Source organism: Lethenteron reissneri, chromosome 29 (assembly GCF_015708825.2).
Source record: "Lethenteron reissneri isolate LAM-NWPU_2019-01 chromosome 29, ASM1570882v1, whole genome shotgun sequence".
Taxonomy (NCBI): domain Eukaryota; kingdom Metazoa; phylum Chordata; class Hyperoartia; order Petromyzontiformes; family Petromyzontidae; genus Lethenteron; species Lethenteron reissneri.
The window spans coordinates 11,874,898-11,898,672 of NC_083807.1; the positions used below are offsets into that span (position 1 = coordinate 11,874,898).

At 48.9% G+C, this 23,775-nt stretch overlaps 1 protein-coding gene across 1 annotated transcript; it reads right to left on the reverse strand.

The window, feature by feature from the left end:
* Positions 1–552: 552 nt before the first annotated feature.
* On the reverse strand, positions 553–22,660 carry PREB (prolactin regulatory element binding). The gene is made up of 10 exons (XM_061562594.1): positions 22,516–22,660; positions 14,090–14,281; positions 12,307–12,418; positions 11,198–11,463; positions 11,005–11,085; positions 9,441–9,565; positions 7,714–7,887; positions 6,794–6,866; positions 5,883–6,045; positions 553–5,030 (listed from the first exon to the last, which is right to left on the reverse strand). Exons 1-10 carry the CDS (start codon positions 22,636–22,638, stop codon positions 4,936–4,938), a joined length of 1,404 nt encoding a protein of 467 aa, XP_061418578.1. The 5' UTR covers positions 22,639–22,660; the 3' UTR covers positions 553–4,935.
* Between the last annotated feature and the right edge of the window lie 1,115 nt (positions 22,661–23,775).

Here is a 23,775-nt window from a genome sequence, read left to right on the forward strand (position 1 = left end):
TATAAATCCTTTATATGCGTGGCGGCTAGAGTCCTCTCGTCCTCTGGCTTGAGATGGCTGCCACCTATGGGTCAGATGATTGCCTGCCACCATTAAGAAATTGGTAATAAATATCTTTTTTTTTTCCTAAAAAGTGTAACATTTTGGAAAAAATTTTTCACGAAAATTAATTGTCACACACAACGAGTCTGTGTGGAAAATGTCAGCTCGATTGGATCACGGGAAGTGAGTTAAAAAACGACCAAAAGATTTGCACGGTCGTAAGCAAGCACGCAAGCAAGCGAACTTAATATAGAGGATTTAAAAATAAGATAACTATGAACATGCATGCCCTGTTGTTGTTGTTTTTTACGTGGGTTCTTTCAAGAATTCTGAGAGACGTGAATATTTGGCAACGATGCGTGCACAATTTGAAGCATTCGCTCGACTTTCAACTTTGGTTTTTTTTATTTTAACAAATCGGCTCTGATGCAATTATGCCATGAGAATGCCCAAATTAAATCGGCAGTCGAACGACATCGGTTTGAAGAGACAGGAAGGCCACGACCCGAGTGTAAAGAATCACGACTTTATTGATGAGATGTATTCTGCGGCAGAGGGCCTACACAACTACTTTTTTATTTTTTACAATTTTAACACCACGCAAAGTGGTCTACCATCACTATCGGGCCGTAATTAGACCCATTCATTCCGTGGAATCGTTAAAATTCAGTTAAATTGCCTTTACGCATTATATTTTTTAATACATACAGAAGACGCAAACGCACATAAATAGTGTAAGACTTTAAATGTGGCTCAATGAGTTGGGGTCTAATTGACTTGCAGGTGCCCTCACGGGAGGAGGCGGAGTTGGACTGAACCCAAGTGGACTGGGAGTGCAGTGCGAGTCATGGTTGGTCCCTAGCCACATTTGACATAAACATGACCCTCTGGAAACTCGAGCAAGACGATTACCCTCATCTGCATTTCTTTTCACGGACCTACACACCAGCGCGGCGAAGCATGATAAGACAACGGTCGCGACCGATACGTCATGGGGAGGGGCCTTCGTTCAGCGGCGGATTGACAAACAGGCTGCGATAAACATGATTACATTCCAAAAGTACTCGCACAACTTAGACACCGTGAAGTGTTTTATACATTCTAGAGCTCCCGACAGACAGAGCCAAACGTCACATGTTGCAACAACCTGGAAACAGCTTCCCAGGCTTCCAATTATCGTTCACGGCTCTGTCCTACGATACCGCGAGACTGAGCTGTCATCTGGAGGCAGGCAAGTGGCCAACTGTTCATCTCGTGAATATCTACAGATTAAACAAAGATGGGCCACGTGACATTGTGCAAAGAAACAAACTCCACTCTTATTCTCGGTTATTTTGGTAAAGTCACGTAGAAGTGAAATAATAAATAATATAAATATAAAACAATAATTGTTATTAATATTATTTTATTATTTCCCTTCTATAAAACAATAATTGTTATTTATATTATTTTATTATTTCCCTTCTACGTGACTTTACCGAAAGAACCAAGAATATGAATCCCTGCAGTCACGAAAGCTTTAAATCAAAACTCCACTCTCGTTTTCTTTGTGCGGTTGTGGCAGGCACGATTGAGACAGAATAACCACATTCCACTCCACTGGATCTTACCTCGACCCAATTGACCAGTGATTGAACCAAGCCTTCTCAAAAGTGCTGGCTCAGTGTTCTGTCAAGACACAACTTTAGCCCCCTGAGACACCAACCACCTCGGGGCATTTCACATCTGCAGACATCTGTCAAACACCGACAATGGGTCTGTCATCCACGCGCACGTGTCTGCGGGGTTAGCAACACCTGCAATCAATTTGTGGCTCAGCTGGCAGCAGCGTGTGCCGCTTGTGTGTGCATTGCACAAAGGGGTCTCGGCAAAATATGACTACAGACGCTCCCCGCAGGTGCGTGGAATTCTTGGAGATTTGGGGGAGGGGCGGAGGGGGCGTTAGTAGGAATGTGGTTATCTGTGATAAATGGGACGAGGGACAATGGGGGGGGGGGGGGGGGGAGGTCACGGGGGTTCAGAGACCATTTAGCTGCGGTCAGGGGTCAAAGGTGAGGAGCAGTGACCTAGCTGTGAACGACGTTGGAGAAAACCGGAGGGTCGTAACTATAGGAACTATAGGGGCTATAGGAACTATAGGAACTATAGGGGCTATAGGAACTATAGGAACTATAGGAACTATAGGAACTATAGGGGCTATAGGAACTATAGGAACTATAGGAACTATAGGGGCTATAGGAACTATAGGAGCTATAGGAACTATAGGGGCTATAGGAACTATAGGAACTATAGGAACTATAGGGGCTATAGGAACTATAGGAGCTATAGGAACTATAGGAACTATAGGGGCTATAGGAACTATAGGAACTATAGGAACTATAGGGGCTATAGGAACTATAGGAACTATAGGAACTATAGGGGCTATAGGAACTATAGGAACTATAGGAACTATAGGAACTATAGGAGCGCTAGCAACACAATTGTGCTCCCGCAAACGTGGAATGGAAAGTCCTCATTACCATTCGGGGGAGACGCGACTGCGTAACGAGAACTCCACGCAAAAAAACCAATAACGCGAGAGGGGATATCCAGGGGGTCGTAGCGCGGTTTGGCTCGGGGAAACCTGGTGCGTGGAATTAGAAGGAAAGCCCCCGTAGCCCAATCCTCTCCATCTCTTCGTGACCCGCAGCCTGCGGCCCCCTGGTGCAGTGGCATCGCCTGCTGTGCTCTGCCCAGGGATTCTACCACTCGCGCCGAAACCCTCAAGAAAAAGTGAACCCACAGGGCACGCTAAGGACGCGCGCACGCGCCCCCTTGTGACGAATGTTGATACTGGGAGCTGCCCCCCCCCCCCCCACAATCACACCCCCCACCCCCGACCCCCCCCCCCCCCCCCTTTGAGGGGTGATCCGCTACGTTGGCTCAGCTCAAGCGGCACAGGTACTGGAGCAAGGGTTGGGCATTTTAAGCGCTAACACTTCAAATGTGCATCATTCCACTTGATCATTCCACTTGACTTCAGAATAGAATTTGAATTGACAAAGCTATGAAAGTGGAGCGAATTCCGTTGTTGTACTATACTTCTACGCTCCCGGATCTGTGCTCTCCACCTGCGCCAGCATTGGGAAACACGAGAGGGCAGTCAAAATGTAAGAATCAGGCGGTTAAAAGTAATCGCGAAGTTTTCAATACTCTTACCATGCAAGGAATAAGAATAACGCCATTATTTAAAGATTCCCATTGTTTTCTCGACTGCCCCCATCATGAACCTAACAGCTATGAACATGCAAATACCGTCGATAATTGTCACCAATACACTCAATAGTCCTCGCGTGAGGGTTCTTGGTCACAGAAGCCACACTCGAACGGCACTTGCTATCACCCGCGGGGTTCCCGTCCCAGAGCAGCAAGCGTCTGTAAACAATCCGGTGTGTTGCTGCAAACACAACTCCACAAGTCTGGCGACGACACTTAACGCCAATTGCAGCCAATATCAAGTTGGCCCTTTACAGCCACACTAGGTGTTAAAGTGCACAAGCTGCGCTTCGAACCGGCGAACCCCTCGACACGTTTTACTTACGGACACCCTCTACGATTGTGCGCTGGGAAGGGTGCACGTTAGTCACATGTCCACTCCGCCGTGGAGGAGTTTCTTCGAATTGTAAGGCTCAGAACTACAAAAACAACAACTTGACAGAGGCAAGATGCCTCTCTCATAACACGCAGCCCGCCCAGTGTCGTGCGATGAGAGCAAACAAGGCGCTAATTACTGGAAATGTTTGGATCGTGGCAGCAATCTGCCAACGTGGTTTGGGAATCCATAAGAGGTTTTTGAGTTAGATCGCGTAAATATAAACGTGTCGGTCAAACTACCACCACCACCCAACACAATCCTTACTAATTAGCTGTGGAGGGTGGTGGCGGGTTTAACGACACCTTTATATTTACGAAATCTAACCCCAAAAAATCTCTTATGGATATTGGTCGCGAAAGCCTATGTGTTAAAGTGGTTTGAGAAGTTGGGCACTGAGACCTGGCTTGTGAATTCCCCATTAGAATTATGATCGTAAAATTCAGCCGCCAGACGGTGCGCTGGTAAAATTTCACCGCTCACAACACAATTATCCGTAATCAAAAGATTGCATTTTTTTCACTTAGAATGTTTACATATCTTTTCCTGAATTCGGAGTCTTGTAAAGGTGGGTTTTACTCGCACCCTGTATCCAGGGTGGCTCTCCGGCCTGTGCTAGTGCGAATCGGCGAAGCTGCCAAACTGAGTCGGGCCGCCGTCTGTGCCACATAGGGCCCCCCGGTTCGACCGCGACAGCCACCGCCACCCGCCGCACAATGCCGAGAGCGCACCACATTTGGGCGATTTCTCTCAGAAAGGCTCCATACAGAGCGCCGTAGGAAACCAACGCGAATCGCCCAGAGATTCTGCCGCAGACAAGCTGCGCCTGCGTGTGTGTGCTTACACCGACGCTTCGCTGTGCGTCCACGCGGCTGCGATGGGTCAGCACGTGAGATGGGTCAGCACGTGAGATGGGTCAGCGCGCGAGATGGGTCAGCGCGTGAGATGGGTCAGCGCGTGAGAACGTTTGTTTTCCGTTGGCAGCTGCGCGTTTCAAGCAGCCACGTTTCGTACGGGTGTCCGCGTGACCCCGTGTCCGCGTGACCCCGTGTCCGAGTATCCGTGGGGTTCGGTTAAGACATCCTCCGCCACCTGGCTGCTGCTGCTGCCCGATGGTGCATCGGCATTGTTCCACGTCCGTGTGCCCACGTCGCCATGGTGTGTACGTATCTCTGCATCCGTGTGTAGCGGGAGGTGGTGTCGGATGCGGGGGGTTGTGGCGGGGATGATGAGAGGAGAGGGGCTTGCGGTGCTGCCGGATGTTACAGGAAGCCCGGGAAGAAGTGCTGGATGAGCATTATGGTGAGCACCAGCAGGCCGGCACAGCACAGCAGCACCAGCCACACCGGCAGCATGGCTGAGACACAGCACACGGTCACACGGCTCAGTGAGACGACCAGCCACCGATCCCACAGTGCAGACCGCGCAAGAGATTCATGAACAATGATGCAAAGTTAATCGTACAATGGATACATTTCAAGATAAGTCTTGGAGCAAGCTGGAGCTGGTTCTCATATAAAATATTACAATTAAGTGATGACTCCAAGGGCAGTGGCTGCAAAATGATACGACCTTCATCATTGCATGCACATTCACAATTCGGGTTTGTGATTCTCTTCAGGAATCAGTTAACTTCTGCTGTGGTGAATGTTGCGCCTCTGGTAGCCACACAAGTCAAGTGAATCACTCACAGTCCATACAACACGCAATATTTACGGTAATTATTCAAATAAATTAACTCCCCTTTGTCAGTCCATTCCTATATGAAGGTCTCCCCATAAAATGTTGATCACGGGGGTTGCTTGACCCGTCACACTGGTAGGTGTGGATTTGTAAAGAAGGGAAGGTAATCAGGCCCATTTCATGTGTAACTTGCCACTGATGTTGGCTGTGGTCAACAACGGAACTCTTACTTGCCGCGTGTATGTAGAACTTAGTTCGCACCGTACGTAGCCAACCGTGCTAATCGGAGGTGCGGGGTTCATCGTGCCAGGTCTGCCAGGTTCATCATGCAGTGCTCTCACCATCGCACCACCACTCCACCCGATACAAAATCATTGATGAATCGATGCTTCATTGCACACCCACTGTCTTAGAAACTGAGAGACCGATCGTGGTCCTGGTCCCTGGAGGCCCCCCCCCTCCTCCACCCGTGCCCCTACGTCCCTTTCGTGCTGCTGCCCCCATCCCCGCCTCCCCCGGCACTCACTGCGTCGAGGCAGCATGTGCAGCTTGCAGCGGCTGTCCACGCCGACGCTCAGCATGGCAGCGTCGTTGCTTCCGCGCAGCGCCACGCCCCTGCCCGCCTTGTCGCCCACAAACGCCAGCTCCGTCACCACGATGCCGTGCGTCTCGCGCACGTAGTACGCCTGCTGCTCGACACATGCGAGGCAAATGCGTGCTCAGCGTGGTGCTCCCCCCGCCCCGCCCCCGCCACCACGATACGCACAGACACGCGCTGGCTCAGTCACGGCGGTATTCGTCGATGAAGATGATGTTGCGGGTGATGATGATGTTCGTGCGATGCGTATATCTTTGTCTATCTTCTAAGTAAATTTGCGGCGCAGGCTTTAATATGAATATTAGTTGGTAGGTGACAACATGATTTGACTGGTTTATAAACAGCATTCGGTGTATGTGATTTTTTTACTTAAACTACTAGCCTCATCCGTTATGTGGATATAACAATCCATCCAATACAGAATCCTCGAAAATGCACCTTAGTTTGGTTTCCAGGAATGTGTGACAATTCTGCTGGATCCAATCAACCACAAATACATAGTTGCAGGCGAGAGGCTGGTGTGTAAAGATGGGCCGGAGATTAGAGTCCAGATCGACGCGAGACAGCCAAGAGAAGGCGGCAACGTATCGTGCTGCATTCTTCAATCCACATTATCTCCTCGTCTGGATGGGTATCTCTCTCCGCTTGCTGTGAGTTCTTCCTCAGTGCCAAACATTCATTCGTGGAATTAACCAAACATCCCAATGCAGATCCCTATTCAAAAATTATCTCGAAATGTATTGAGGCTGGGTTATTAAAGAGCATTCTTATTGCTATCTTTACTGAAGGTGAGTGGGGGGGGGGGGGGCTGGTGTGCGCTCCGGTTATGAATGACTCACCTGCAGGGAGAAAGCAATGTAGATGGCCACGGAACCCGTCACTGTGCCCAGTCCGAGGAACGTGCCCGACTCGCTGCACACAGACCACAGGCGGGTGTACTTAGGGTAACAGCAGCAGCCACGGTGAATTCACGTCTTCATTTCCATTTAATACAAAATCTAATCACATCCCTATGAACAGTGCCGGCTTCACCACCCCCCGTTGCGTGCCTGCTCACGAACAGAACTCGCACGAGCAGCCTACCCAGGCTCGTTTTAGGAAGCAGACAGGCACCTAAAAAATGCCACGGTGGCGAGATGTTAACTACCTCGCCTGATATGGAGGAGATCGTGGGTTCAATCCCAACTCCTCTGGTTTTTCCCTTCACATTTAGAAACATGCGTTTAGAGTATTTGGCTGCTATAGATTTCCACTTCGTTGAGCTGTCATTTGTGGCCAGGTCACTTTTGAAAAAGAGCTGTATGGCTGTGGGTCTTACCTGGTAAAATAAAAATAGTTTACAGTTTATCAACCTTTCTCTGAATATATTTTATTTTATGATGATTTAAATTCAATCGAGCACCTTTGTCACATTTTTATTATCATTTTATTTGCTCCATTACCTACGTGCAATGTTCTTTATATCCCAAAAAAACTATATTGATCTGTGACGACTGGTCACATTCTGTATGATTTGGTCCAAGGCAATAGGCTTGTATCTGCTTTTACAACAAGGGCTTTGTCTACCTGTCTGACAATTCAATGCATGCATTGCGAGTGTAAAAAATAACATCTTAATCAATACATCAACGAACAGCTACATGTGTGTCCACACGTGTGTCCAGGCGTCTGCGAGCCTGGCTTTTACCCTCAGCCTCCTCGCACGTTTCTGAGCGTTGGTGCGTCTGTGCCCTTCGGCCCGAACCTCCGGTACTGGTACCTGACGGTGAAGGTGGACACGACCTCGGTGCCGCAGGGCGCGGTGAGGAGCGGCAGGAAGCTCTGCCCTTCCCACTTGGTGATGTAGCAGGGCGGGGGGCGGCGCTCGCGCTTGTGCGGGATGTGCACCGTGTAGAGACGCACCTTGTCGGGGCTATCGGCCACACGCCCAAACCTGGAGACCCGCGCCGGAGGGCAGAGGAACGCCACGGCACAACCGCCGTCAGCGGCTCTACCGACGATAGAACCGGCTTTACCGGCAACAAGACCGCGGTCGATAGCCTGACTAAGCTGCCCGTGGTGGGATTAAAAAAGGACGTAACCCGCTAAACAAAAGCTGTGTCCTGGGTTTCCTCACACAAAAGTGAAGCTTTAGTAATGGGTAAACAAACTTTAAAGTTATGGACAGACACGTTGCTACAGCATCCTTGTGTCAATTAACCACTGGATTAGGGCCTACCCATGCTGTGCAGGAAATTGGGGTTTATTGTTACAATACCTACACAGTACTGTATGTAGTTTCAATATGATTTATAGTAATTGATGTAACGGGGTGGCGCAGTAGTTAGTGCATTGCTCTATGAACCTGGCAGTTTGATTCCTAACCGAGGTTAACATCAGTGGCGAGTGACGTCTGAACCAGTCCTGAGGTTCACTTCGCAGTGGATTGACAAAGGCCTGTAAATTATCATTACAAAGTAATATAGCCACAATGAGGGTTCTTCATTTGGCGGTTTGGAAAACTTAAAACTTGTTTGTTGTTCACAAACTAATCTCCTGGAAAAAGTGAGTGGGGTTGGGTTTATGTTATTGACGCAACACTAAATGTTGGTGGTGGTGCGACCACATTGAGTGGCATGATGTCATTGCCAGGTTTGTGTATATATATGAAAAGTAATATTTGAAAAAACTTTTTTAAAAACACGCTTTAATGAAATGTACCGTACTAGTAATGGAAGAACTCCACGACTCCAGGAAGTGGCCCCGAGGCTTGCCAGAACGTAAGGGACTGTGGTCATTTACAGCCAATGTCAGTTGACCGTGGACAATTAGACCCAAGCCGAAAGATAACATATAAAAAAGAATGTTTAAAAATATATATTTTATATTTTTTATAATAGAATATAGTAATGTCATCAGTATGACATAAGTATACCAAGTTTGCAGTCGATACCACATTGGGAAGTGGGTTAAAATTGAGTTACAAGATTTGAGGATACGACAACAACAACAGAGTTAAATAAAAGCGTGTAAAAAATACTTGTGGTCCTTTGTCAACCACCTGCTGAAGGCCACTCCACACCTCGACGGTGACAGGGGCTGCTTGATCACACAGTGCTGGTCGGTGAATGGGCAGCGACTCAGTGGTTAGCGCGCTGCGTTATGAACCCAGCAACTTGAGTTCGATTCATGGTCACGACTAAGATCTGTGAGTGGTAATATCTGAAAGAGTCCGGATGTTAATATCATTGAGAATAGGCCGCTAATTTAAATAAACAGAAATGTGGCCAGACATGAATATAAGTCTGCTCTAAGCTACATTCCTATCCTCCACCAATCCACCATCGTTACTCCCGCCAAGGCGCTGGGTCCAGTGCTGAAAAGCATAACGCAGCCAAATCCCAAATCTCGTATTTAAATAGCTGACATGGATATAGGCTCGGAGGCTGCCCGGCCCTTCCACGTGTGACCGCTGTAGGGACTTGTTGCTTCCAGCGGATGCGGCACCTGCAGGCACGGAAGCGGTACGTCTTGTCGGGAACGTCGGGCTTGGCTTTATTCCAGTCGAGGCCAAGCATGAGCAGCCCCTTCTGCCAGACGCTGCACGAGAAGTCGCGCCCCACGGACACCAACTGGTCGCGCGCATCGCCACAGACACACGCACACACACGCACGCACACACACGGACACACACACACACACAGACACACGCACACACACACAGACACACATACACGCACACACACACACGCATACACACGCACACACACGCACAGACACACACACAGACACACGCACACAGACACACGCACACACACACACAGACACACGCACACACGCACACACACACACGCACACATACACGCACACAGACACACGCACACACACACACACGCACACACAGACACACGCACACACAGACACACGCACACAGACACACGCACACACACACACAGACACATGCACACACACACACGCACACAGATACACGCACACAGACACACGCACACACACGCACACACAGACACACGCACACACAGACACACGCACACAGATACACGCACACACGTACACGCACACAGACACACGCACAGACACACATTGCGGCATGAGGGGGTGGTGTGACCAGCAACCACGCAAGGCTGCCCTTGACAGCCCAATGCTGATTTAAAACTGCACCAGGAAGGCAATTAATGGAGTCGACCTAGAGCAGGGGTGGCCAATCTGTAACAGACCAAGAGCCAAAGAGCACCCATGAGTTCTGCAAAGAGCCAAGTTTATGTACAAGTGTAATTATTGACAGTTTTCTGTATAGCACGGGAGACATTCATTATTATGCTTTACCACTGTGACAGCACGTTCTACATTGTGCCTCTACGGTAGAGCCCCACGTGGTGGATCAAAGAGCTGCATGCGGCTCGGGAGACGCAGTTGGCCACCGCTGAGCTCGAGGAGGTTCAGATTACTCGGCACTCACGTCAGCCATGACCCGGAATTGAAATCAAGCCGCTGGGTTTGTAGTGAAATGCACTAACCACTACGCTATCGCTCCCGACGTTCACACACACATGCGCAGGTGCCAAGACAAAGAAACACACACACAGACATCATCAGCGACGGTCTACCCATGGGATGCACAACTCCGGTCATCAAGGGCCACAGTATATTCTGTCTACTTATTGAAACGGAGCTAATTAAAATAGAATCCTTGATTGAACTAAATATTTTCTCAGTTAGACTATTTAATTATTTTCAGCTGTTAAGCGGACAGGGATTTAAAGTTATCTGTAAAACCTGCAGAACTGCGGCGCTACTCGACAGGAGATGTGAAAACCTTGTCCATCTGACGCTAAATGCAGGCGTCCCCATTCTATTGTGATCTGTCATGGTCCTGAAATGCCACAATCCATCACGCTCCTGTCCATGAACTGAACCTGGTTTCATCGCTACACCTCTGCAGATATTGTCCTCTCAGGCATGTCCTGCTCCAACCCACTTAAATTTCTCAACAACGCCCACAATGTGCATACCCCATAAATAACAGAACGTGCGACAGGTACGATAGCCCCACCGTGTTGCTGGGTCCAAAATCCAGGTCTTCCACCTCATCCTTGTGAGCCTCGATGTCATGCAAGAGCTTCATGTCGGGGAACTGCACAAGCACAGCACAGCGGCACGTTAAGCATCGGAGAAGCGCAAATGCCGCCCTATCGACGCGCACGGCAAACGAACAACCGTCCTACCCCCACCGCGTGAGGATGTACCTCCCATACGCGCAGGTGCCCGTCCACACCGCCTGTGGCGAGCAGCGTCGAGTCGGCGTTGAAGCGGACCGACTTCTGCACGCTGTCGGCGCTCACGTCGCTCTGCACCACGTGCAGGCTCTCCAGCTGGAGCTGCGGCGTCTCGTTACGCGTCTCGCCCTCCTCTGCTTTGCCCCCCTCTGCCATCTTGCCCTCCGCCTTGCCCTCCGCCTTACCCCCCTCCGCCTTGCCCTCCGCTTTTCCCTTTTTCCTCTGCCGCCCCTTTTCTGTGTAAGGCATTCAAACGAAGCACGTCAGGAAGGATCAGGCATCGGCGTGCATTTCGTAACGCGTGCCAACGTGTGTTTTCTCGGAAGAATTTTATTTGATGAGCAGCACGGAAGCTGACGGACATCTGTTTAGGCAATATGCGTTTGCAGATTTGAAAATAGTAATTTTTTGCTCTGGATTGTGTCTCCTAGGTTAGGGCACCCGTTTGATCAAATTCTCCAGTTTTGAACAGGGTTTAAGTCCCTCCTAGCAACAGAACTTTCCACCAATTTGGTCAATATTGAGTCATCATGCACCCCTGCAGTTAAGGACAGATTGATTGACGGACTGACAGAGCTCTGCATGAACCCTTTCAACCTTGGTTGGAAAGCATTTCATAGTCGACCGCTTTAAGCAATGTGGTTTTCCAGGAGGTGTGCCATGCTGTTTATTGTTATCATAGCATGGAGCAGGATATATAAATAAATGATTTCTATGTTTAGTAAGCATGTAATTGTTTCATCCCCGTGGTGAATTCTTAGCATAGCTAAAGCAAATTAAAGTTCCAAAAATAAGAAGCGATGATTACATGTTGTATCATAAATGTGACAATAGATATAAATGGATTAAACGATTCATCGTTATATGGTCTAAGGTTGAGCAAACAGACCTCTCCTTTGTCACGTGACTTTATTTAGGAGAAAATGATGCTCCATCTATGAGGAGGCCCTCATCCAGCAGTGGATTGATGAAAGATCTGTGTGGGTCCATGCAGGCACCCTAGGCCTTGAGAAAGTAACATTAATTCCTGAAGACGGTCAATTGTCGCCCCCCCCCCCCTCCCGGGGAAAGACACCCACCGGCGGGCGGCGCTGCGCGGCTCTCGGCGGGCACCTCGTCATAGCGGAGGACGTGGCAGTCCCCGTCCATGCCGACAGCCAGCACGCCGCTCTCCAACGCGGCCGCAGCGCCCTACTCGCCACCGCCACCACCACAGCGCCATTCACAACTAGCAGCAGCAGCAGCAGGAGCGCTAACATCATCAACAATAACCATCGCTCTCGGGATGTGAAGGTTCGCTCGCTCCAGCGATGCGACGACTCGTCACGATTGGGCATCGTGGTTCGATTCAATAGACCGATACTTTTATTCTTTCTGGAATTTGCTGTCTTATTTTGTACAGTTGTGTATGTCCCATGAGCCTAAGCGACCAAGTGTATGTATGTTGGACTTCTTTCGCACCGTACGGAGCCAACCGTGCTAATGGTAAAGTGCGGGGTAAGGACAACAAACTAAACACGAAAAGCAGCTCTAAAGAAATGAGTCTTCAATCTAAATTTAAAAGTGCGACCAAAGTCGTCCAATTTCGACAGCCAAGCAACGTTGGGCCTGTATAGTGCTTGGATTGGTGGCCAACATCATCGACAGTAGAGGGCAGAGCACAAACATCCATTGTTGTTGGCTACGTACGGTGAGACGTTCAACACACACACATACATCATACTAATGTTGCGTAACCTACGCCCTCCTTGCCTTCAGTCTGCACTAACCAGCGCGGTGAAGTATGGTCAAATAGGCACCATAACCCACATGGGGTGGGGTGGTCTTCATCCAGCAGTAGTTTGACAGAGCGGCTGTACACGTGCGTGTAGCCTCTAATCACACAGACTAACGCTTCGTGAAGCTCAAACAGAACTGAATGACGATCAATTTAGAAGCCACCCAACCATGAGAGCAGATTAATATTAAGCACCATGATGCCTGCCAGTTTCTACTTATTCTACCATTGATGAAGTGGAAACTGATGCATTTATCCATGCTCTAATAAATGCCTTCATATATTTACAGTACAGTCATATCTCGGTATACGACTGCTTTGGAATACGTCGAATTTGGTATACGTCGTGTTTTGACGAGAAAAACATTTCTTGGGATACGACGTCTTGCTTGGGATACGACGCACTTGCTAGAACTTGTATGGGTCGGGATGAGTCACCGCGTACCCGCGTATGCCCCGTTCACAACTGAAACAAAGCGCCGCTCCTCAGTCTGCCTGTACAGGAGATCTCATTCGGTGCACAACCCTTGCTGTAACTCTGAATTTTCACGTGTTTTTTGTCATTTTAACGTGAATTTTTTGCGAATTCATTCAACTCCTCTCAACAAGGTAAAGTGATGTTAAATTTATTTTTTATTTCAATTTATTATAATTTATTTATGCATTTATTTTAATTTATGTATGCGTTTTAGTAACAAGTAGTGTAAATTATTTTATACAACCCCATTAATGTATAATATGCCATATAAAATACCATTTCTTATACTCCGCAACGGATTATTTCCTTTCCCTTTATTTCTTATGAGAAAAATTCGTTTGGTGTCTACGTCATTTTCGGTATAAGTCCTACCTTCTGGAACGAATTAACGACGCATACCGGGTACCACTGTATATACATAAAAAAAATATATAAACCATTTGTAATGATAGAACAGGCACACCGAGAGAACATGCAGTAACAAAAAACAAATCAGAAAGGAGAAACTTGATCTTCAGGAATTGCACGAAGTAGCATGCGGCAATAGCTTGAGAGAACAGCACATGCTCAACAAGGCAGAAGATCATAGTTGTACAAAGCGACTCGCCTTCTCCCCTGCCTTCTTGCCTTGGCCCTTGGCATTGTTGGCAGCAGCGTGAGCGGCGTTGTTTGCGTTGGCGATGGAGGGCGGTAGGGGCGCGCATGCTGCCAGGTTCATGACGGCGCGCGTTTGCGTGTCGTGGCTGCAGAGGAGAGAGGCCGAGGGTCGCCCCGAGATCCATTCCACGCGCAGGAAGTGCTGTCGGCACAGGCCACGGGAAGCGTCAACAACCCCCTCTTCTTTGCTTCACCGGTATCTGGTGCCCCCTTAGCCCTTGGCGCATCTGAGCTGAGCCAGCGTGGGTCTTCCCACAGGTTATTTGCTAAGCTGAACCAGAACCAAACCGTATGATGCTCACCTCACAACACACCTTTAATCTGACTATAGGCCAAGCAGATCTACGCCCGGGGTAAACGGCGTATTCATTGCATGTCAGTAGAACTCACGGCATCACTTGGTGATCTACGTGCATCACGACTTAGTCAGTGCATGTGATGCCAGCCGCATGGCTCCGATTCTGCGATGAAAAATCAACCTGACGTGATCCCAAGCCGTGCTGGCTCCGCATGGCCACGACATGACTGGGTTGTGCAGGGGAAAAAGAGGCACAAGTCATCTCCTGATTGCACTTCCTTACAGCTACTTCATAATTCAGTGTCTTACAGTCAATTCAGCATCCCAGATTCTGAACCTTGCACCTTACAGTCAAGCTATGTCACCAGAGCTCCTTAAAGCCACCTATGAATGTCAGCATTGCTCAAACAATTATCTTACACTTTTTATTTCCTCCTGCCATCGCTGGTGGCAAACCCAGTTGTGAAAGCAGAAACCTGGAATTACATTTCAGAATGCACCTGCCTTGTGGGGTAACAGATCAATTTAGAGTACGAAAGGGCAAGCAGACTTTGCTCAACATGGACATGCAATGAACATGAATAAGGCCAAAACAAAACAACCCGCAATTACGTGAATCATTTTTGAAGCAGCTCTATCGTAAAAGGATCGTATTTAGTAAAAACGACCCCACAAAACGACATACATCTGAAATCACAGGTGACGGCAGTCAATCAATTGCTCACAAGATGTAGGTTTTGGGCTACACCTGATGTATGTAATTAGGTTACTGAGAATTAGGTTACTCTATAAAAAGACATCAAGCTAAGACCCAATAGCAGAGCCACGAAATAAAATCCTCACAAAGCCATCAAAAGTGGTTTACCGCAGGATTGACCCACTTAATGCCACAGTAGGCAGGAACCACTATGCTGAAGGATTTCCCACCAATATGTAGTTTGAATACAATGTATAAATAAACTTATTTCTGTGTTAAATATTATTACTCCACACTCACAAAGGAAATGTATACCAGATTTTAAAAAAGGCACTATGTTCAAAGAGATGATGCCTAGGAAGCATGGCAGTCAAATAAACCTTTTAAAAAAGAGCTCAGAATAGACTGCAAGACTGAATGTCTGACTTGAGTAGATTTCACAAAGGCATTCGACTCGGTGTCCCATTAAATTATTGATCTCACGAATGCCTGAAAAATCGGCAAATACTTATGGACATGCACGAGCAGGTGAAGTGTGTTTGACGGATATAATGAAAGGACATAGGCACATTCTATTATACGTACACATGGGCTATTGAAGGCAGATGCTGCATCTCCAATACTCTTCATAATGCTCAAGGTTACAATATCAATCTAGTTTTAGAATCAGAGAAACCCACACAAATTGCTGATAATGATTATACTACATTACTAGCTGTACTACCCGGCTTCGCCCGGGACTTGTATCTACCACGGCCGGCCGCCTTTGTCTCCCCAGTGGCGATGTTAATACGCTACAGTAGTTAAGTTACTCGTTTGAGGCAGAGTCGACCTAGGGGAGGTTCAAATAATCGTCACCGGTGGTGGCCGTGAGCGGGAATCGAACTGGGTTTGCCGGGTTGGTAGCGCAGCGTAGCGTTAAGCACTACACCCACCGCTCCTCACACACCACACACGCACAGACACACACACAGACACACACACAGACACACGCAGACACACACAGACAGAAACACACACACACACAGCACGCTAACCACTACACTACCGCTCCCCACACACCACACACGCACACACACAGACACACACACAGACACACACACAGACACACACACACAGACACACACAGGCAGCACGCTAAGCACTACACTACCGTTCCCCTTACACAACACACGCGCGCGCGTCCATAGGTACACATACACGCGCTTGCTGCAGACACACACGACTTTCAGGGCGCATACGGCAGTAAACGACTGAAATAATAAAGCGGCAATGCTGTGTAAGGAACGCCTTAGACCCGCATTATACATTTGTGTAATGCGAGCGTAAACACACAAACACACACAAACACATACACAATACACACACACATACATGCAGACACACAGACAGACACATAACACACATACATACACACACATACAAACACAGAAACACATACACACACATACATAGACACACACATACATACACACGAACACATCCACAGACGTACATACACACATACATACAGGCACGCAGACATACACATAAACACATACAAAAAAACCCACATACATAGACACACACATACATACACACAAACACATGCACACACATACATACACACATGCATACAGACACACAGACATACACATAAACACATACACACATACACATGACCCGGCTTCGCCCGGGACTTGGATCCACCACGGCGGCAAAACCGACATACATACACACACAGACATACACACAAACACATACACACATACATACATACACACATGCATACAGACACACAGACATACACATAAACACATACACATGACCCGGCTTCGCCCGGGACTTGGATCCACCACGGCGGCAAAACCGACATACATACACACACAGACATACACACAAACACATACACACACATACAAACACACATGCATACAGACACACAGACATACACATAAACACATACACATGACCCGGCTTCGCCCGGGACTTGGATCTACCACGCCCAGCCGCCTTGGTCTCCCAAGTGCCGATGTTAATACGCCACACCAGTTACTCGTTTGAGGCTGAGTGGACCTAGGGGAGGTTCAAATAATCGTCACCGGTGGTGGCCGTGAGCGGGAATGGAACTGGGTTCGCCGGGTTGGTAGCGCAGCGTAGCGTTAAGCACTACACCCACCGCTCCTCACACACCACACACGCACAGACACACACACAGACACACGCAGACACACACAGACAGACACAGACAGACACACACACACACAGACAGCACGCTAAGCACTACACTACCGCTCCCCACACACCACACACGCACACACACAGACACACACACAGACACACGCAGACACACACAGACAGACACAGACAGACACACACACACAGACACAGACAGCACGCTAAGCACTACACTACCGTTCCCCCTACACAACACACGCGCGCGCGTCCATAGGTACACATACACGCGCTTGCTGCAGACACACACGACTTTCAGGGTGCGTAAGGCAGTAAACGACAGAAATAATAAAGCGGCAATGCTGTGCGAGGAACGCCTTAGACCAGCAACACATTTGTGTAATGCGAGCGTAAACACACAAACACATACAAACACATACACACACATACATACACACATACACACAAACACATACACACAGACATACACATACACACAAACACACACATACATGCACACAAACACATACACAATACACACACACATACATGCAGACACAGACAGACACATAACACACATACATACACACACATACACACACATACATAGACACACACATACATAGACACACACATACATACACACAAACACATGCACACACGTACATACACACATACATAGAGACACGCAGACATACACATAAAGACATAAAAAAAACCCACATACATACACCACACATACACACAAACACATACATACACATACATACACACATACATAGAGACACACAGACATACACATAAACACAAACACACATACACATGACCCGGCTTCGCCCGGGACTTGGATCCACGATGCCCCGCCGCCTTTGTCTCCCCAGTGACGATGTTCACACACGACAGCAGTTACGCTTTTGAGGCTGAGTGGACCTAGGGGAGGGCCAGGTCCGTTTCAAATAATCGTCAGCGGTGGTGGGCGTGAGTTGGAATCGAACTGGGGTCGCTCAAGCAGCTTAATGACTGTTTGTACAAAGAACATATAAAGAATCGATTATAATAACCAGGCAAGAGTCCACATTATAGACTGCCAGTACACGCACTCAGCTTCATAAGCAGGCTAGAGTGTACATGATAGAGTGGCAGTACGCTCACCGAGCTTAATAAGCAGGCTACAGTGTACATGATAGACTGGCAGTACGCTCACCCAGCTAAATGAGTATTTGTACAGTGAACATTAAAGTAATCGATTGTTGGCGCGTTGGGTTTAAAAGTAATATTAATAGCACACATTGTGGTGGGGGTGTAGTGAAGAGTAGGAAAAACTTTGATGAATTTACCTCAGAGTGGCGTGGTGGGTGTCGAGGCCTAGTAGCGTGCAAAGCCTGCGGCCTCGCCTAAAATTGTCGGCTTGGAAGAGGCAGGGTACGGGTGGCGTTCCTTCCCCCCCCCCTAGCGCTCCAACAATACTGTGTAATGGCTATTATTTAATTAAATACGGAGCTTATGAAAGTGGCGAAGGCGTGGCTAGCCGTTGGCAGGGGCAACCGCCGTTCAATGAAACTGCAGCCCTTGGCGAAGGCGTGGCTAGCCGTTGCCAGGTCCAATGAAAGCGGCGAAGGCGTGGCTAGCCGTTGCCAGGGGCAACCGCCGTCCAATGAAAGTGCGTATGGGCCAAAGTCCACACACACACAGACAGACAGACATGAACGATTTTATATATATAGATTAAGCATCAAGAATGTAATATGTATATAAACGTTATTGGGTGTGTGTATACTGGATTATATTTAGCATCTTTGTATGGATAGTGTATGGTATTGAGCTATCATCATGAGCCATGATCGATCCACAGCAGGATGAAGCGCCCCTCCCCCCCCAACCCTCGCAACCTCTCATGGTTCAGTGACACATGAATGCATGTAGCTCCTGCACACGAGCTGATTTCACTGCTCCATCTCTGCATTTTCCGTACTCTCGTTTGCGTTCCCTCCTTTGGCTACAACGCTGAAGTTGTCGGCTTAAATTGCCGAGCGGCTGAATAAAAATCACAACCTTTAGTTTGTGGCGTATTTGCCGACGATATTCTTCAACTAAACTATGTTTTATTTGACCAGGTCAGGCCCACTGGACTCTATAGCTCTTTTTCAGAAACGACCTGCCCACAAATGATAGCCCAATGAAGTAGGCCCATCATGTGGAAATTTACAGCAAATACTCGAAACACGTTTCTAAACGTGGCGGGAGAAAAATCCACGCGACCACGGGGAGAACATGAAACCTCCAACTATACAGCAGGCGTCTGGGTCTGGATCGAACCCACTAACCCTCCTGTATACCAGGTGAAGTGGTTAACATCTCACCACCACCGTCGTTCATCTCGACAACCTCCCTAATGGGTACGTATTGGGTGTACTGTACACGTATAAGGAGCATATTGTATTGTATTAAATAGCAAAACATCGCCCCCTACTGGGAGCTAATGCCCGCTCGCAGGCCGATGCCGAGTCGCCCTATGGGCTCAGGGCCAGCTGCCACTGGGGGTGCCCATTCCAAATGAGATACGATGTGATGCAATTCGCTTATTGCGTGTAAAGAGCAATCTACGATACGCGAATCATTGTTTATGGTAAACGTATGAGCATAGTATAAGTTGTACGTGTCAATGTAGTGTCATCGTTCTGTAAGCGATGCCACGCGCCTTGAGTGAAGGCGCTGCTCTATAAATATGAATTCGATCAGCGAACTTCCCGCACCTCCGATTAGCACGGTTGGCCACGCACGGTGCGAAAGAAGTCCAGCGTACGTGCAGCAGCCATGGCCAATCCACTGCTGGATGAAGCCTCTCCAAGCCGCCTCCATCTCTCACGAGTGACTATCGGCAACGCGCTGAACGAGGAGTGTGCCTCTGTACCGAATGCGCAACATGCCGTGTACATCGCTCGCCATCGATGTCAGCCGTGGCAGGGAAATAACACATTCCTGCGGAGGGCGGAGGGAGCTGGTAAGAACGTTGGGTTACTCGGTCAATGGCCAGGGTCAACGGCGGCGTGGTGTATTCCGCAAATATGCCCGACTGCGAGGGCGGGCACAAGCCGGCGTGAGTAGGTGAAACGTTGAATTTTATAAGGGCACCACGGGGTGACCAGCACCTCCCCACCCAGCCCCACCCCTCCCACCCCCCACCCAGCCCCACCCCTCCCACCCCCCCACCCAGCCATTCCTCACCCAGCCCCTCCCCACCCAGCCCCACCCCTCCCATTTTTGGATGCACGACGGACAGACGGACACAATAATTCCCTGTGGGCTGGTGGAACCAGGTGGTTCCTACCAGTAAAACTTAAAACATCTCCCGGTTTACATTGCTGCAGTGCGCCAACCATTGCACCACCGCTCCCCTCTCCGATTGGACGTATTAACAATGCAGGATGACGGCGGCGCTCGTGATTGTTAATCGAGTGCGCATGATGAGGTTGCAGTAGCTATTGTCCGTATCAACCAGAATTCGCCCGACTTATTCAGAAATCAGAAGCCAAGCACGCGAGGCATTGAGACTGGATAGTGCTCATACTCTTAGGTTTTTTCGGTAAAGTCACGTAGGTGAAAATAAAAATAATATAAGTAGAAATAATAATAGAATAGAAATAAAATAGTAATTCATATAAATAATAGAAATAAAATAATATTTATTTTATTTCTATTATTTTTATTATTTACTTTTATTTTTGACTTTATTATTTACTTTTATTTTTGACTTTACCGAAAAAACCTAAGAGTATGAATCCTCGCAGCACGAAAGCTTCAAATTTCAACTGGACAGTGCTCGTTAGCGCGACGGATCACCACGCACTCGGCACATTGCTGCCGTGTTAGTGGCAGTGGAGGCAACTCCACAGTGGTCACGTACAGACTGCCACGACTACGCCAACCCTCCTCCTCCACCCGGGAACCCGCCGGGGTTCAAGTGCGGACGAAAGGGCTCTCATCCGGTGGGGGGTGGGTGGTGGTGGGGGGGGTGGTGGGGGGTGGGGTGGTGGTGGGGGGTGGGGTGGTGGTGGGGGGTGGGGGTGGTGGGGGGTGGGTGGGGTGGTGGGGGGTGGGTGGGGTGGTGGTGGGGGGTGGGTGGGGTTGACAAAGTCCGCCGCCGAGAGTGAGTCGTACCAAGGGTGGCACAGTCAGGTTTTTTACAATCGGGTTTGTCTTTTTATATTAAACCCGATCCTCTGAGATTGGGAGAAATCCGGTTTAATTGGTTCTAATTGCAGAACCGCACTTCGCAACGATGGGCTTCATCCATTCCAAGCTAAGGAACTCACTGGCGGCGCCCACGATTGTGGAGAAGAATCTCGTGTTCATCAAGACCAACCTGCCCGCCGCATTCTACGACTACCCCGTGCCCGACGGCCCCCCGAGTACGATGATAGCAGCAACGACGAGGAAGCAGCCTAAGCCTTGGATCAGAGCTTCGTTTTCATTAAACCAGGTTTTAACTCCCCAAAATCGGGTTTAATTGTATTAAAGAAAAAAACCCGATGCCTGCCGCTGGAAAAATCGGGTTTTTTCCACCCACGAGTCGTACAGCAGCAACAACAAGGGGGGTTACGTGTCCCAAACCATCAACAACAAACATCAACAACCATCAACAACAACAAACATCAACAACAACCATCAACAACAACAAACATTAACAACAAACATCAACAACCATCATCAACAACAAACATCAACAACCATCAACAACAACAAACATCAACAACAACAAACATCAACAACCATCAACAACAGCTGCTGCCCCCATCGCCTGCCTCGTGAGGGGGCCACGTCAGCACAGCGGCAACCCCGTGGGCCTCTCCCCCAACCAACCCCTCCTCGGCAGCCGCTCTTAGGGGGGTAGGGGGGTACGAGGATCGAGGGGGGCACGTGGAGCGAGGGGGGCCGGGCCCCCCCCCCAAGTTCAACCCCGGAGCGCCGTGCAAGAAACATCAACAGCACCGACCCCCCCCATCCACAATTCCCAGCGCACATTAGCGCGGCCCGCCGCAACGCGGAGCCCCCATTGGCTGCGCGGCCCCGCGTGGTCGCGCCGCAACCAATGGGGGCGCGGCGTTGCGGCGAGACGCCCGATGCGCTGTGCGAAATCTGAAAGCCGCCGGCGTTCGCCCTCGCTTCGTGTACACGGGGGGGAGGAGGCGAACTCGGACGGCCGCCGCTCCCTCGTCGCCCTCCTCACCAGCGCGTTCTTGATGCCCGTCTTCGCCGCGCCGCCTCCGCCGCCCACCACGACGAGGCTGTCGGAGAGGACGGCGACGGCGTAGAGAGGAAAGGGCGCGCGGTGCAGCTCCGGGGGCGCCATGTTGGGTGAGGGGGTGGGTGAGGGGTGGGGGCCGCGGGGTGACTGTAACGCAGCCCCTTGCCCAAGATGGCCGCGCGGTTGTGACGTGTGTAGGGCGCCATGTTGGGTGAGGGTGGGAAAGGGGTGGCTGTGCCGTAGCCCCTGCCCAAGATGGCCGCGCGGTGTCACGCGGAGGGCGCCATGTTGGGTGAGGGTGGGGGAGACGAGGACCAACGCTTTAGGGGCCGTCCATAAATGACGTCACGCGATTTTGGACGATTTTGACCCCCCCCCCTCGTCACACGACGTCACAAAACTCTGCCTCCCCCCAAACCATAAAAAATGCTTCAAATCGCTTAAAACTATTGTCATTGTAGTGCGTATTTAATGTGGCGCTGCACTCTGATGCTGTAGGAGAAAACATTTATTAAAAAGTATATTTAATTAAGTAGAACGTGATTTAAAGCTTTCGTGACTGTAGGGATTCATATTCTTGGTTCTTTCGGTAAAGTCACGTAGAAGGGAAATAATAAAATAATATAAATATAAAACAATAAAAATTCTCACGACGTTTCGACTTCAACACAAGCCATCATCATCAAGTGTGAAATCCACAGAAAGATGTTTTTCTTTCTACGTGTTTATATTTATTTAAAGTTGCGCATTTTGATGTGACGTCACATTTATCAACCCTCCCCCCCTGTCTGACCCCCCCCCCCCCCCAGGTGCGTGATGTCATTTATGAACGGCCCCTTACTCTCCACCACATGTTATCTGTCGATTGACTGTGTAAGTATAAAACGATAGGATAACCTGAACTCTCAAGACTGGAAATGATACTCGGTGTTTATACTGGTAGGAACGAAGTGGACCAGACCACCAATAGATTAATGTGTCCGTCCGTCCATCCGTGTATCAACATCGCCTCCTACTGCAAACACTTAGCATGACCCTACAAAAACCTTTAGACTCAGTGACGCTATCCTGGTAGCAACATCGCCCCCTACTGCAAACACTTGGCATGACAAGTGTAACATTCCCTTATTCCCTTAGATAGCTTTTAATTAAAACTTTGAAATTAAATTTAAAAAACTCACAGCGCCATAAAGCCTACAGCTAGGCCTAAAGCCTAGAACTAGGCCTGAAACTCTCCCTTCG

Bases quoted from the DNA above. Each gene is read 5' to 3' on its own strand.
- PREB (XM_061562594.1), bottom strand. From the start codon at position 22,638: ATGGCGCCCCCGGAGCTGCACCGCGCGCCCTTTCCTCTCTACGCCGTC. The intron at 14,282-22,515 runs GTGAGGAGGGCG...CTGTGCCGACAG, and splicing joins CGGGCATCAAGAACGCGCTG to CACTTCCTGCGCGTGGAATG. The intron at 12,419-14,089 runs GCGAGTCGCTTT...GGTGGCGAGTAG, and splicing joins GCAAGAAGGCAGGGGAGAAG to GGCGCTGCGGCCGCGTTGGA.